The sequence below is a fragment of the Aspergillus karnatakaensis genome, assembly GCF_047715665.1.
Source record: "Aspergillus karnatakaensis strain CBS 102800 unplaced genomic scaffold BJY04scaffold_9, whole genome shotgun sequence".
Taxonomy (NCBI): Eukaryota; Fungi; Ascomycota; class Eurotiomycetes; order Eurotiales; family Aspergillaceae; genus Aspergillus; species Aspergillus karnatakaensis.
Window position 1 is genome coordinate 233,162 of NW_027395721.1, and position 14,432 is coordinate 247,593.

At 51.5% G+C, this 14,432-nt stretch overlaps 6 protein-coding genes and 1 non-coding gene across 7 annotated transcripts; 2 read left to right on the top strand and 5 right to left on the bottom strand.

Moving 5' to 3' along the window:
• Positions 1 to 328: 328 nt before the first annotated feature.
• Positions 329 to 414, bottom strand: BJY04DRAFT_t32. The gene has a single exon. It is a non-coding gene; the product is annotated as a tRNA-Glu (tRNA).
• Positions 415 to 1,436: 1,022 nt separating this feature from the next.
• BJY04DRAFT_215112 (DNA replication factor Cdt1 C-terminal domain-containing protein) lies at positions 1,437 to 3,023 on the bottom strand (the record flags this gene model as incomplete). The annotated part of the gene is made up of 1 exon (XM_073715415.1): positions 1,437 to 3,023. The coding sequence occupies one exon, from the start codon at positions 3,021 to 3,023 to the stop codon at positions 1,437 to 1,439; it is 1,587 nt and encodes a 528-aa protein (XP_073574464.1).
• A 432-nt stretch (positions 3,024 to 3,455) lies between these two features.
• Positions 3,456 to 4,438, bottom strand: BJY04DRAFT_181676 (uncharacterized protein). The gene is made up of 3 exons (XM_073710226.1): positions 4,176 to 4,438; positions 4,014 to 4,114; positions 3,456 to 3,948 (listed from the first exon to the last, which is right to left on the bottom strand). The coding sequence occupies exons 1-3, from the start codon at positions 4,294 to 4,296 to the stop codon at positions 3,745 to 3,747; spliced, it is 426 nt and encodes a 141-aa protein (XP_073574465.1). The 5' UTR covers positions 4,297 to 4,438; the 3' UTR covers positions 3,456 to 3,744.
• An 856-nt stretch (positions 4,439 to 5,294) lies between these two features.
• On the bottom strand, positions 5,295 to 7,396 carry BJY04DRAFT_168584 (C2H2-type zinc finger protein). The gene has a single exon (XM_073709169.1). It carries the CDS (start codon positions 7,211 to 7,213, stop codon positions 5,414 to 5,416), a length of 1,800 nt encoding a protein of 599 aa, XP_073574466.1. The 5' UTR covers positions 7,214 to 7,396; the 3' UTR covers positions 5,295 to 5,413.
• On the top strand, positions 7,397 to 8,173 carry BJY04DRAFT_168583 (uncharacterized protein). The gene has a single exon (XM_073709168.1). It carries the CDS (start codon positions 7,581 to 7,583, stop codon positions 8,028 to 8,030), a length of 450 nt encoding a protein of 149 aa, XP_073574467.1. The 5' UTR covers positions 7,397 to 7,580; the 3' UTR covers positions 8,031 to 8,173.
• Positions 8,174 to 10,087: 1,914 nt separating this feature from the next.
• Positions 10,088 to 10,812, top strand: BJY04DRAFT_168608 (uncharacterized protein). Its single transcript, XM_073709170.1, has one exon. It carries the CDS (start codon positions 10,276 to 10,278, stop codon positions 10,639 to 10,641), a length of 366 nt encoding a protein of 121 aa, XP_073574468.1. The 5' UTR covers positions 10,088 to 10,275; the 3' UTR covers positions 10,642 to 10,812.
• Positions 10,813 to 12,310: 1,498 nt separating this feature from the next.
• BJY04DRAFT_181684 (Golgi transport complex subunit COG5) lies at positions 12,311 to 14,156 on the bottom strand. The gene has a single exon (XM_073710227.1). It carries the CDS (start codon positions 13,877 to 13,879, stop codon positions 12,482 to 12,484), a length of 1,398 nt encoding a protein of 465 aa, XP_073574469.1. The 5' UTR covers positions 13,880 to 14,156; the 3' UTR covers positions 12,311 to 12,481.
• Between the last annotated feature and the right edge of the window lie 276 nt (positions 14,157 to 14,432).

Here is a 14,432-nt window from a genome sequence, read left to right on the forward strand (position 1 = left end):
GATATACCAATTCAATTGTTTAGCTCTCGGCATCTGAGTTGTCATAGGCGAAACAGTCTATGCACCACTGACTCTAAGTACTCCATTACTCCAATACTCCTACGACCTCGTGAACGTCTAGTCCGCAGCGTCTGTGAACCCTCATAACTCACAAGGAAGGCGCGCACAACTCCCATCGCAACAAGATTTAAGCTTAAACCACTAAGGAAAGCACAAACGTCACCATGACATCCACCCGTACCGAAGAGTAAAAATCGTCTCTCAAACTTTTATATACTTCACACAACGACCATAAAAATAAACCACCCAAACGAGGTCAAAAAAGAAATTCCGATACGGGGAATCGAACCCCGAGCTGCCGTGATCAATGACGTCACTGAGAGACGGCGATGTTAACCATTACACCATATCGGAGTGATTGTTGAAGACTTCTCTTTGTTTTGTAGCTATATCGGCAAGTATTTGAGGATAAATATGCTGAAATTCATGAGATTTGTGTGTAAATCAGATTTTTGTTGGGGTGGGCGGGTACGGCTTGCTCCTTCCTTCATTTTTTCTTGCCTAGATTGAGTAAGTGCTGGTAGTGGCGTTGAGATGGGGGGTTGTGCAGGCTTTGCGAGCACCGTGACTTACTCAACAAACCAACTTTAATATATAGTAAAAGTGCACGACAAAGGAAGAACGACTAGGGTTCTTATATGGGGGGAAATATGGTGCTGCTCGAACGTTCTGTCCTGGTATAAAAAGGTTAAAGGGTGTTTGTTGTTGGTTATATTCGGCTAAGATGTCGATTATTTCTAGTTGCTGCCGCTGGGATATATTTCGCCTGTGTCCTCATGGCTGGTTCGGGGTAGCTTAATCAACGGGAATATCGACACTCTAGCTGCAACAAGGATGCCGTCCGGTTATATAGATGTGTCTGAATCTCCGAAGGTCAGGGTTGTGACTCCAGTAAACGCTCACTGATAGTCCGACCCCGGCTATATATCGTCGTCTCTTCTCGTTGGACAGCCCAAGAGATCAAAAGCGCCTAGAACGAGCTTCACGAAGCCGGAAGATCATTAGGTCTAAGTAGCAACCCGAATACCAAGATCTCATGCTGGAAAGACCTTACGAGGGCATGGGGAGATCAAAGAAAGATAGGTCTTCATAGTCGACTTCTCTTGCTTTCTGATACTGGCACCTAGATTGGACAGTGCTGTCTACCGGAACTGGATTACTTGATTAGGAAAGGTTTGATCAAAATTATATTATGTATAGTGTATCTATCATACAGGATATCGAAATACAGACGCTATGCAATGCCATGCCATGCGTTTCCATGCATACAAAAATGCCAACCTCTTAACTCCATGCAACCGCTAGTATCAATCGACCGAATAACCAACTCCATTCAACCCAAAACAAATACAAAGAGCGCACAGATATACCAAAACTTATGACGAGTCCTCCCACCCAGCTTTCAGCTGAGACACCTTCAGCGCGACATCCTTCAGTTGAACATCACCGCAAGACTTTAAGACCACAGACTTGAGCTGGTTAACGACAACAATGCTAATCCAATGGCCAGCAACATCTTCTCTTGCAAGAATCTCAAGGCAAGCCTCGACTTCCTTTTCTGAGATAGGATTGCGGGTGGAATCCTGAACATTGCGGACGATCGTCTCGAGGCAGAATGGAGTCCGTTGAACAGCCATCCGGGCCATCGGACCGCTGCCCACATACCCAGCGGGTCGCAGCAGGGAAAGAACGCCAGCAACTTCCTCGACGCGGCCAGCCGCAGCCCTGCGCATCAGGACATCCTTTGATGGCGGTGGTGGCAACTTTGCCTGGAGCGACACCTTGCTCTTGATGCGCTCCAGGAGGCCCAGTTTTCGTGAAGTAGTTGCGCTTCTCATCTTAGACGGCGAGGTCGCACTGTTCACATCCTTCTCTTGCACAGACTCAGCAGCCAGCCCCTCCATCTTCATCCTAATAACGCCCCCCTTAAGATCCTGCAGCCGCTGCTGCCCCTTCCGGAAACTCGTAAACGGCGCCAGGCTCTCCTGGATCTGCGCGAGTCCCAATCCAGCCAGGAAATCGACTTTCTCCTCCTCACCACCGACTTTATCCACCGCCTCCTCCCAAAGCAGATCAACCGTCCCTTCAAACCTGCTCTGTAGTTCCGCCTCATCAACCCTCTCCATCCTCCCTTCAATCCTCTCCAAACAAACCCGTCCAAGCCCATGATTCGCAAGCCGAAACACAACAGGGCTCGAATCCTTCCCGTGAATCCACAACAACCTCTGCAAGTCCTTCACAACAACCTTCCTCTTCTTCCAGATTCGCTCAATACTGGGCAAGAACTCCCTCAAATCTGCCGGCGCCGCAAGACCCCGATGCGCAACGTGGATGGTCAAAGCCTTCAAAAATGCCGAGTGTAGCCGCACCAGCTCCTCGACAACGGGCGCACGTGTAACAGATAGAACGAATGGAGTCGAGCTCGGGGTTTTCTTCGTCGTCTTAGCCGTGTCTTTTGAATTTGAAGTCTGACGCTTCGACGGCGTGGATGGCTCCTCGATCCCATGCTGACTCGATACTCGTGTCGAAGGCGCAGTCGAGCGCGTAGAAGGCGACGATGAAGGCGAAGGAGCCGATGTTGCAGTCGTTGAAACATAGTGTCCGCTTCGTCCTTTCCTGGGCGAGGGGGAGTTGACAGATAAGTTCGAAAACTTGAGGACTTTCGACGGCGTCAGGTTCAGGTCTGCCTCCTCGGCGATGGACTCGTTCTTTCCCTCTCTCGAGACGATGCACTCGACATTGGCTAGCTCGTGCAGCTTTCGCTTCTTGGAAGGCGAGACGGGGAGTCCGCCGCTCTGAACCTGGCTCTTGCCATCCTCTAAGATTTTTGACGCTGGGAGTCCGCTGCCGGGCTTGGTCGTTCTTGCGAAGGATGAGATACCGAGTTGCCCTGCTGCCGACGCTGAGCGGGGAAGGCGTGTGCTGGAGCGGGTGCTTGATCGCGTGGAAAGTGTGCGAGGCATTGTGATGGGACTTCCTTCCTTTCGTCTCTTTTTCCACTCCTTGTTCTCCGTTCGTTCGGTTAAATTAGGTAGTAGTAAGTAGGTATTGAGGAAAAGTATGCAATGCGATAACAGGTTAAGAGTAGCACCACATAAACATGAAGAGAGATCTGAAACTAAAGAGGTAAACAGAGAATTGAATGGCTTAGAATCGAGACTCTCGATATTTGCGTAAGGGGTGGATATTCTGGGCGGTTAGGATGGGGCGCGGAGATTTTCATTAAGGGGGACGCGTCTAGGCGCGGATGGAGACGCGTCGCGTTTTGACCCAATGCGGTTATATTACCCGTTCCTCAACTGTATCCGACACGCGCGTTTCATGATTGATCGCGACGTGAGTTTGTATGGAAGGAGAATGATGGCGGGGAAAAGGAACGGAAAGCTTTTATCATGCCCAAAACCAAAATCTATTGTATTGTCTGTCTCTATGGTGATCCCGATCCAGGAACCCGAGTATGGGCCTGGAGAGCTAATAGTCTCCCATGTGGAATGCAGCATACCCCGGAGGAAACACAAGTAGTTTAGTTTAGTCCATATGGATAGTCGTCGATTGGATTATTAGACCCATAATCATAAATACATCAAAACTCCGGATCCGAATCCGTAACGTCAGGAATCAGTGCACAGCACGCCCGCGATTCATACAATCATTATCAAGTCAACCCAATGCTGAACGATGGATCTATTTCTTCGACCCGAACCATCCAGACACCGTGCTCTTCGCCTCTTGCGCCTTCTCCTCCGCCTCATCCTTCAGCTTAAGTGCTTGCACCTTGCCGGCTTGGCTGAATTCATCGACCTTCTTGTTTCCGACGGCGCTCAAGTCATCGAGCTTGCGCTGGGCCTGGGAAGCCAGTGTGGGGTCGCGGCCTGCGGGGCTGGTGCCCTTGATTCAGTGTTAACATTGTGCCTCTTGACTATTGGTTATTGGTAAGGTAAGGAAAATCATACAGCTTCGTCAAGGTTCAGGTTCGTCTCAAGTCCGGCCTTCTCACCAGCGCGCTCGCCAGTGCCGGGTGTAGGGGCGTTAGCGCGGGCCTTGTAGACGTCGTCTAGATGTTCCAGGTTAGTATATGCCACAGTTTGAAGATGCCAGAAATAGGTGGCTCTCACATTTCACCTCCTCCTTAGCAACCTTGGGGTCACCTCCGGCGCGGTACAGGTAGTAGGCGCCAGCGCCGAGGGCACCGAGACCGGCATAGAGACCAACACGGGACTTAGGGGCAGCGGACATTGTGATGAGTTTGATTGTCGTGAGGTAATTGAGTGTGTTGTGATGGTGGTAGTAGGTAAGTTAGCGTTGGTGATTTGTTGTTCGTGCGGAGGGAGTAGTAGAGAGCTTCTGAGGATGAAGATTGGATTAAAAGCAATTGATTCTGATTCTGACCAAAGGCAAGAAGGAAGCTTCTGGGGATTATATACTGGCTCAAGCGCGGGGAGAATCGGTGATGCTCTTGGACCTGCAGGTCTAGTCTGACGTCATGGATGGTCATCTGCCATGGACCAAGCCGGCAGCACTTGTCACCACCCACTGTCGCAGACCACTAGTGAGATCATCGTGGAGAAGCAGCCGTGTTTCGGGGCTTAAGAATAGATTACTCTTGGAAGCTGTTGGGTGAAGTCCGAAATGATATCAGTTGGCTTGCGATTGCATATGAAGTGGATCAAAACTAGATGGAGCATTTTATAACTGCAACAGCCGCCGAAGTTAGCTTACAAGAACGCATTGAGATTTCCTATAGTTGAGATGAGTCGATAGGGGAGGACACTGCCACTCCACTGCCAGCCTCGTGGCTGGCATATCTTCGACAGACTACCGAAAAAACGCCAAATCATGCAAAGCAACAAGACAGAAAGAACCAATGTATCCGAACAAGCTTAATTGGCATTCAAAACACCACCATGAAAGCAGTCACCAGGCGTTAATCATCAGTCATCATAGGTCATCATGAGTTTCCGCAACCCAGCAGTGTATATAGATAAAAGAAAGGCCATGGGCCAAGAACTCCTATACAGGTCAAGTTCAAACGACCGAAAAGTGGAAAAGAGGCCGGCCATCCGGAAGGGAAGAAGGACAACGCTAATTCGGCAGTCACATCGTCTCTGGGCTTGAACGCAAGAAAACACAATGCAGCGATAGTAATAGTAAATCGTGGTAATCGGAACCTATTGGTAATCGAACAAGGGTCACACCATGATATCCGCGGCGTTCTTATTTTCGCTCGTAGCGACGGCTACAAGAGCCTCGAGTCGACCCATCCCAGGATCTCTCGGGCCAGCTTGCGAATCGTGCTTTGTATGATATGGTTGTGGTGGTATAGGAGGACAAGCCTGTACTCCAGATCAGTGATCTATCGCAACCGTCCTCCAGGATAACGGGGGCGTACTGTTTGAGGTGCATCAGAAGAGAATGGAGGGTGATGGGGTTCAACGTAGCCATTGTTGTGGACGATGGCCGGATGATACTCAATCGAAGCCGTCGAGGGAGTGTGCACACCCTCACTACTACTTGAATCTTCCGGACTTGTTCGCGCAGCGTGAGACGACGCAGTACTATATGAGGATGAATGATGACTATGATGACCACGGAAGCCTTGAACCTGTTGCTGGTACGACGAGGACGGCCGGGATCCGACGTTTCGAATCTCCGATATCGTCTGTTGGCTCCAGTGCGACGCATCGCGATGAGGAGTTGGCTTGTCTCTAATGTTGAGGCCCGTCAGATTGGTGTGCAGCGACATATCCCACGAGACATGCCCGCGCCGATGACCTGGGCCGGAAACAGGCGGAGGCGGTCGAGACGATGGCGGTGCATAATTATATCCGCCGCTGAAATTGTAGCCCGGAGCCTGCGGCTTTTGACGGGTGTCGATTTGCATCGGACTTGGCCGGCGCACAGGGGGTGTCAATGGTCGCTGAGCAACGACTTTGTCGAAGCTTTCAATGCCCGGTAGACGTGTTGACCGGTCCGCAGATTCACTCGGTCCTAGCGCTGGCGGCAGCGTCTCGGAGGTCTGCATATTCGGTGTGCCGTTATATTCAGGTCGGGGGTGATTTGGCCACGTAGAGAAATGCCATGTCCTTCGTCGCAGATCCGCTTCGGACGGGTGGTAATGTCTGTCGTCCCTCGGCCCCGTTGCGCTGACGGGACTAGCATATATTTCTCCTGCTGGCGGGTAGTTCGATGTTGGGTGAGGCTGTGGATAATTCAAAGATGTAAATGGATTGGCGCCCGAAGGAACGGACAGCCGACGAGCAGCGGTTTTACCATCCCAGAAGCCAGTGCCTTGGGGTCCCGGCATGGGGGAGGCGTCGGCGGGATACATCCGTGAAGGTGTATAAGGAGAACCACCGGGTGGCACATGAAGGGCGCGAACCTGGCCTGGCGGCGTCGTTGGTACATCTATCATCGGGTCAAACCCCAGCCTGCTCCTTGCAGCAGGATCGTTGGCCATGATCAACGGGGGCGGACGCCGACGAAGTTCGGGAGGCTGACTGAACGTGGAGGCTGCGGACGCAATGCTCGAGGTCGAAAGATTCCTGCTGTGTCCCCGGCTATGAGTTCCTTGACTGCCTCCGGTGCCTGCTCTGGCGCGACCTTGCGGACGAACTCGGTCGGTACGGATCTGTCGCTGAAAGCGAGTACCAGTAGCCGCGAGTGAATCGCCCGGTATCTCCTCATTCACATGGACCGTTTGAGCGTGTTGGCGCAGGTTATCAAGCCGGGAGAATCGTCGTGAGCAGTGGCATTGGAAGGGGCGCTCTCCAGTGTGCTTTCGAATATGTCGAGCCAAATGTTCACTCCGGGTGAAGCTCAGGTTGCAGGGCGGAAACTCGGTACAATAGAATCGCTGTCCCTTCTTCTTCTTGTTCGGCGGTGCGTGTCCTTTGTGATCAGAGTCATGATCTGAGCAGTCGCGCTCTCCATCAGAGTCCGCTTGAATGGTATCGTCAGACATTGAGTTCCCACGAGATCCATCGGGCACGTGTGCCCTTCGCAAACTCGACTCTCCATTTAAAGCATTTGATATCCCTCCGTCCTGGGTCGGCATATTGTGCGAATGAGGGCGAGGGGTGGAACTAGAGACGGTATCCTCCATGTGACGGTCCGGTGGCGAAGGAATGTTATTGACGGGTAGAAAGGAAGACATATTAACAACCACCGTTCATGAGCAAGCCACTCCAAGATCTATGCACTCGCTTGTCGCGGGGGTATTTTCGATAAAAGCGACGTTTTCGACACGAAATAGGAAGACGAGATCGAAAGGAAATGATGATTACTAGATTGATGAGCGCAGGCCATGTAAGCAAGTGGACCGCCAAAGATAGTTTGCTGGGCCGCGAGGACTCGCAAGGGATGAAGATGGGTCAGAAAAAAGAAAGCCTAATTTCTCAGTTGCTTTATTCTTCGTTCCCCAATCTGTAACACTCACAAGAAAGGGGAGGAAAGAGTCGAACCACCCGCAGAAGATTTAAGCGAGGGGATGGGTACGAGGGAGGTTCGGATGGAGACTGAGGATGACGGACTGGCCAGGTGAGGATGGCAAATCAAGAATAGATGGATGGCGAGAAATGGAGAGTCCCATTAAAGTCGAAGGCGCATCCCTCAAGAGTGAAAAGGAGTGGTCGGAGAGAAGAAGCGAAAAGGAAGGAGGAACATTAGAAGAGGTGGAAGAGAGAGAGACAGAGAGAGAGGGAGGGAAAAGACAAGACTCGATGGGGATTGAAAGTCGAGTCCTGGGTGGTGGTTGTGGTGTGGGTATGACAGTAGGAATTCAAGACACCGGGGCCCAGCCAAGACTAGAGGGTCCCAGCCTAGATCCAATACTGGGCAACAAGGTGACAATAAATCGATTCTTTCTCGCTGGATCGACGCGAGACGAAGGAAGGGGGCCGCCGGTTATTACAATAAAATCAGATCAGTCCAAAAGCCAGCGCCTATTAATAGGAGCTAGGAAAAAGGAATAGTAGGTTTGGAGTCAACAGGCACCGGAAAGCCCACGAGATAGACAGGGCGGGCGCGAAGCGGAGTCGAGGATAAACTTGGTTTCAAGAGCCTTGCCAGCCGAGAGGAGCCGAAGGTCAAGCAGGGCTGTCAAGGAGGAGACGGAACAGAGGAGAAATCCGATCGATCGTGAAGATTCAGGGAGGAATCAGTTAAGAAGAAGAGAAAGAAAGAAAGAAAGAAGTCAAAGACTAATCAGGCCAGACAAGGGGGGGTCAGGACTGAAGTAAGAAGCAAGGGGAATGATAGCTAATGACGGCAAGTTCCCGCACCAGTACGGTAGGTAGTGTGTAGCTGGAACCTTTGGACCTCTGGAACCTTAGGAACTGGTGCAGTGGTGATGACGAAGAACTGAGGAGAAGGAATGGCCACAAGGGGAAGAAGTTTGGAAGATTGGGGAAAGGAGCTTATCAGAAACACCGGCGGCGAGAAACGAGGGGCAAGAGAGGGGGTTCCATGGGTGTGTATACCTGTAGCTAACTCTGTCGCTGTCATTGAGAGTCATATTCATCTTTATCTTCATAACTGTAAGTCTCTAGTTCTACAAAGTCTGCACGCTGCTTCCTACGGAGTACACTCACTCCAGACTCCAGAATCAGGTAGAGTAATGAAAACATCATGATCTTCGATGAACTCAGAGGTGGACGGTGATAGGCAAGAGCTGTGGTTAGCCCCAGGTACTGACGACTTGGTGCGCTTGACTGCACACGAATCATCGACTTTCGATCACCTAGTGGGGTTCTTTTTCCTGCTCTTTGGACCCTCAAATAGAATCCTCTCTTGGCACTCGATGGAGCAAAGGCTTGAGTCTTCAATCTTGATTTCTCCCAGCTCGAGGTTGTATAGAGCTGATCTTCGCTACCGTTGCACAAGGTTAGATCTATATACAATCTGGATACACCTCTCGATATACTTGCGAAGCTACTTCAGCCGCAGCAGTGACTCAATCTTACAGTACCAAAACCATGCTGTCTGGGCCCTGGGGCCTGTACCAGGAAACCCGGCGCTTAGCAGCATAATTGAAAGGAATTAATTGAAAAGGGCCCTGTCAGGCTCAGCTCCTCTCCAAAGTTCTTGTCAATTTATCCCATGGGAAACAAAGAACAAATCGGAGTGGATGCACAGCTCATTCCTGGAAAGGGCTGCCGAAAGCCTAGCTACAGAAAGCTACAGTAAGTGCTGTTTTCACACCGCGAGGTGCCCTCATCCCCCAGCTTGGGATTCTTTTTCCTCTGACAACCATTCAGGAACCGCTTAGACCTGATGATGTCTTCTATCTCTTCCTATTTCCACATCCGGCGCACTGAGGTTCTAGATTCTGGACATTGATTTCTGGTTGAAGCGAGTGACGTTATCACTCCTGGCGGGTCCATCCAGATTCTGAGCTTCCACCTTGCTTTTGGGAGCTCTTTGCAACATGAACGCTGGCTGGGATATCCCTCATATTATTCTCGTCGTGTCGGTACGAACCATTCCCGGCTCAGAAAGCCTTCCGGAAGCGCACGGCCTCCCCGATAGGTGATAAATCCCCGTTCCGTACGTCCGCCCTTTGGAGGGCATCCGAGCGCATGCCACGAGGTACATGCAGGAGTACCTTACATTGGGATCGTACAAACATCCACTCCTGGTTTTCGCCTCTTACCGTACCATATATGTCCCATAGGAGTTCCAGATATGACCTCCGGATTATACTTCAGGCCTCTGAGGTGAAAGCTTGTTCCTGGGTCACGCTCGGCCCCCTCCAGGTAGCAGCGTTCAAACCTTGGATATGGATTCCATATTTCCGCTGCATAGACATGGCAGATACTTCCCCACCGGGCCCATTAAGATGAACCATCGTTTTGGTGACGCTTCATGCTTTTGACAGAGTTGACCCCAAACTGTGACAGTTTCTGACCTTCGCAGCCCTCGAGCATGGCATGCCGATCAAGAATACGCGAAGGAGTGATGATCTTGACACCACCTGCTGACGAGATGATGTGCTTACGCATGGCCTGTATTATACAGGCAGCCATATGGAGACCTGTGCCCTGTTCCCTGTTCGGCGTGATGGATGGTGTTCCACAGTACCCTGGAGGACAACCAGTGTAGGATGGGGTAAAATCTGGACCGGACGAACTCCATCTCCATGTATCATCTGACGGCTTCTCTCTTGCGCATGGTGAGATAAGGTTAAATATCCGTCGCAAGGTTCAACTCCAGGGCACCATGCCCAGGGTGCTCAAAACGGAATATACATCTCGGAGTGTCCGGCAGCACAAAGTGACCTCTTACCTGGCAGGGAATCAGAGTATACTCCGTACAGCGTCACTTGTCCTCTCTTCCCTGTTCCTGGGTGTCAGTCTGCGCCCATCCCCGCCCGACACGCAATGGCGACCTCATGATCGACCGCCCGCAAGACAGCAATTGGCCCAGAGTACAAGAATGCCCACAAGGCCACCCGTTGGCTCGCGCAAAGTCAAGTTTTCAAGTTCAACGGAGTTCTTCTTCGCAGGCACTCCTCAGTTGCTCCCCAAGGTTCCTAGAATCGATGATTTAAGCCGGCTGTCAACTGTGGAGAAATGGTGGGGTTGACTTTTACTGCGACCCCGCTATCCAAGCTGACAACCACCTGCCACTCCAACCACCATCTTTATGATTTATCCCATTTCCCATGGGCCATGACAGTTGCTGCATGGGCCTTTCCCTCAGACCCGACAAACCCTGCTCCCTGATTGGCACGGCCACTTCGATTTCAATCTGATCGCCTCGACTCCGCACCTGACTGGCACCTGACTCCTTGATACGACAGCTTTACGACTAGGGACCAATCACGCCACCAGCACCGTAAGCCAGAAACAGAGTGCATCTGAGCCGCCCTCAGACTCACACCTGGTGGCGATATCAGGGGCTGGAAGGAAACAAAGAGGGGCAGCCATGTTCAACAGCCAATCCAGCTGCTCTTCGACGAGTGAGACTCCAAAACTTGATAATCGCAGGCACAGGCACGGCGCCACATCAGCCCAGCGCGCTGCCCCTCTTCTCTCTTGGAAGGGCCTGGACCTGGTCAACGCTGTCCCGGTTCTTGGTTTCAGAGGTGGTAGGGATCATATATGTTCACGAGCAAGGTTTCCTGACACGAACAAAGAAAGAAAAAAAGTCGCTTCGCTACGGAGTACTTTGAATAATTTGTGATGGTCACCTGGCTAAATGAGTACTACGACAGCGGACTTGCTCCGGTGTCAACTCACTAGCTCCAACTAGACGGCCAGGCCCGAGCAGTTGGTACCTGCTCTAGCTGCTATTTAGTACACGACCACAGGTACCTTAACTGAGGCTTACTCCCTGGCAGAACACCCCATCTTGAAACCGGCCGAAATGTCCAGACCCCGCCAACTCCTTATCAATATCCCGTGCGTCACCCAGGCAACCATTAGATCTGATTTGGTCGATAAACACACAGAATCAAGACACCACCAATCCGTCCAGGTACGAACTACGGGGTACGGAGTACTTCGTACGGCTACGTTGATTCGCACGGGCACAGACTCCAGCCTACTCCGTAGATACATGTAGCGGTGAGCCCCCCAGTCGCATAACCTCCAGCGTTAAGGGTATCGACCTCCAACTGCCCCTCTACAACCGACCAATAGCAACCCCTCGTACAACCTCATACGTACACCCATGCGCAACCCATGCATATCATAAGCAATAAGATTATTCCTATTGCATACCCGCATCGCCTCCACCCCCCCCTGGGCTTTTTACTTATCGGTGATGACTCCAAGTTACTAATACACCTTCCATGACCCTCACGCTGAGTCTGACTCGGGTAAGGGGAAGGATTGCCGACTTCCGAGGGTAGCCGGGCGTTTGTATCACGACTGTGTTGTTTTCTTTTTCAATTGCTGATTAGTAGAGGAGTGGGGAGATGTGTTCGGGTGGGTGTTACAGTGTAACGAAGTCGCTGGCGCTGGAGTTTGAATTCGAAAAGCCGAAAATGAGGCTCAAGTGGGCGGTCCCGTCCGTACCTCGTGATATTTTATCCATTGATCGGGTAGGGATGGATGCAGGATATAGTTGTACTCTGTACATGGTATGCGTTGTAGGTACTGTGTACATCTCATAACTATATATCTACCTATATTACCAGCTAGTTATTCTACTCCTTCATCTCTATGCGCCTTGGAACAAGTCCATCTTTCTTTCATCTCACATCTTCATTATAGTCAATTGATTTAGTTTTCGCAAACCAACTCACTACTCCCCACCCTACACCGTAAAGAGTCTTTGGACAAGGAAAGAGTGTGGCGTGTCTTATAGACAGTTTGTACAGGAACATGGTATGCTGGGTTTCATAGAATTAGATATATACATAGGTAAACACCTTGCCCTGCCATATGAGACGTCCACAGGAGAGCTACGTAGAATCCAGCTATAAACTACCCACAACGGATCCAACCATAACAGCAGCCTCTCGCTCCCAGTTCTTTCTCTCCTCTTGAGCTTCTCGTTTCTCACCAGAACCAACACCGATTGAGATCGTTGCCTGAGATCCACGAAGCACACACTCTCGAATCTCTCTTTTTAGTTTATCCTTGTTAGACCGTAATGTTCTGGCTGAGACACCACCGCGTTGGAGGATCTCTTGCACGCGCGGTGAGAGCGATGAGGCGAGGGAGCGCCAGAAATAGGATGGTAATGAGGATGTGTCGAGGGCGGTGAGAAGAGGGTTTAGGAGGTTCTGGTTCTCCTTTTCTTGAGTTTGAGACTGAGGCTCTGGGAGGGAAGGATGTGTGGGTGGGCGAATTGTAGAAAGGATCGCCTCAAGGGCAAAAATATCCTGGCACCGGGCTGAGATTTCAGGGAGGGTGCGGTCGAGTGTCGGGAGCATGGTTAGGGAGCGAGAAAGGTTGTTTAGAGATGCCGTGATTGTCGTTTGGATGTATGATTGGAGCGCAGAGAGGAGGAGGGACGGGGTGAAAGATGCTTGTCCTGCCTGTTGCTTGGGCGGCAGCGGAGAAAGCAGGTAGAGGACATTGACGCCTGAGACAAGACGGGCTCGTGCATCGCGTGCCTGTTTGTAGTTTGACTGAGTGGATGCGCTGCCGTTTGATGTGCTGGTGATAGAGAACCGGTTTATGGCTTGCTGTGCTCGTGCCTTGACGAGATTCTCTGCCGGAATGAGAAGCTCAGACTTGATGGTCCGCACGACCTTCACCCGATCCAGGCTGTAGCCTTCCTCGCCAGCGGCGGTGTCGGAGAGGAGCCGCCGCAGACTCACGATCGTTGACGCAGCGCGCTCCAACGCACGTGTGTCGTCCCGCCCGGTCGGTGATGGGGAAGCTGTTCCTTCACCACCACCAAGCCCTCCACGCCCTGTGACCTCTACCATTTGGCCATCGAGCTGCCTCCCAAGCGCAACGCATCGCGCAACACCGCGTGCAAGCCGTACAGTCGCCAGCGAATTCACCGTCGCAACCCGTGCCTCTTCCGCGGCCTCCCACTTGCGCAGCACCTCGCGCTCCAACCTCTCATAGCCCTGCGACACAGCAGCAATTTGCCCATCGGCTTGAGTTAGAATCTTGCCTGCAGCGGTGGTCTGGTCCCGCGTGTGCGTGAGCAGGGGAAGGGCTGATTTGGTGGTCAGCGTGTGAATGTGCGTGTCGATCTCTTGGAGGTCGAAGAGCACGCGGGAAAGCGGGGTTGACAGGTCCAGCGGTGTGTCTGTTGCATTGTTGGTGGCTACGACCAGGGAGTTGGCGAATGAGGCTGGACTGAAGGAGGGGTCCAGGAAGGCCTCGTAGTCTATATATGAGGGTTCACTGGCCATGGTTGTTTTTGATTTGGTGAAGACAGTTTCAAAGCTTTTGGGACTGGAGAGCCAGGGTCAATTTGGGCGGTTGCTAGCCCTGTATTGAGACTATTCTTCTCCTCCGAAGTAGAGTTGGTCAAAGCGATGGTGTCGGTCTGGACTTCCGCCTCACACGGACGAAACTCAATTCAGCGCCTGACAGACAGCCCATGTGACAGATCCAGTTGATGCAGAGCAGGGGTCGCAACCATTATCGAGAACTGTACATGTGTGGTGCTGATCTGGAGAGATGTTGACTGGCTGATGGGTGTTGTTGCCGTCGACGTTTTGATGTCGCCTGCATGGCGTCGGTTAACTGCTGACTCAGCACATACTTACATGGCCCCGAGAAGAACAGGAACAACCTGCACTTAACTTTTAATATACTAGGTCTATTTTTGATGTTTAGCGTAGCTTCGCAGATGCACGTATCGTGTGCTGACAGGATTTTATCATTACTATTATTATAAACAGCCTGACTCCGTTTACTCTCTGGATTCCCCATCCGTAGTCTATCTATACGCCATCACCT

Coding starts and splice junctions, on each gene's coding strand:
- BJY04DRAFT_181676 (XM_073710226.1), bottom strand. CDS start 4,296: ATGTCCGCTGCCCCTAAGTCCCGTGTTGGTCTCTATGCCGGTCTCGGT. Junction 4,115..4,175: donor TGCTAAGGAGGAGGTGAAAT/GTGAGAGCCACC, acceptor TGGAACATCTAG/ACGACGTCTACAAGGCCCGC. Junction 3,949..4,013: donor ACCTGAACCTTGACGAAGCT/GTATGATTTTCC, acceptor CACTGAATCAAG/GGCACCAGCCCCGCAGGCCG.
- BJY04DRAFT_168584 (XM_073709169.1), bottom strand. CDS start 7,213: ATGTCTTCCTTTCTACCCGTCAATAACATTCCTTCGCCACCGGACCGT.
- BJY04DRAFT_168583 (XM_073709168.1), top strand. CDS start 7,581: ATGACGGACTGGCCAGGTGAGGATGGCAAATCAAGAATAGATGGATGG.
- BJY04DRAFT_168608 (XM_073709170.1), top strand. CDS start 10,276: ATGCCCAGGGTGCTCAAAACGGAATATACATCTCGGAGTGTCCGGCAG.
- BJY04DRAFT_181684 (XM_073710227.1), bottom strand. CDS start 13,879: ATGGCCAGTGAACCCTCATATATAGACTACGAGGCCTTCCTGGACCCC.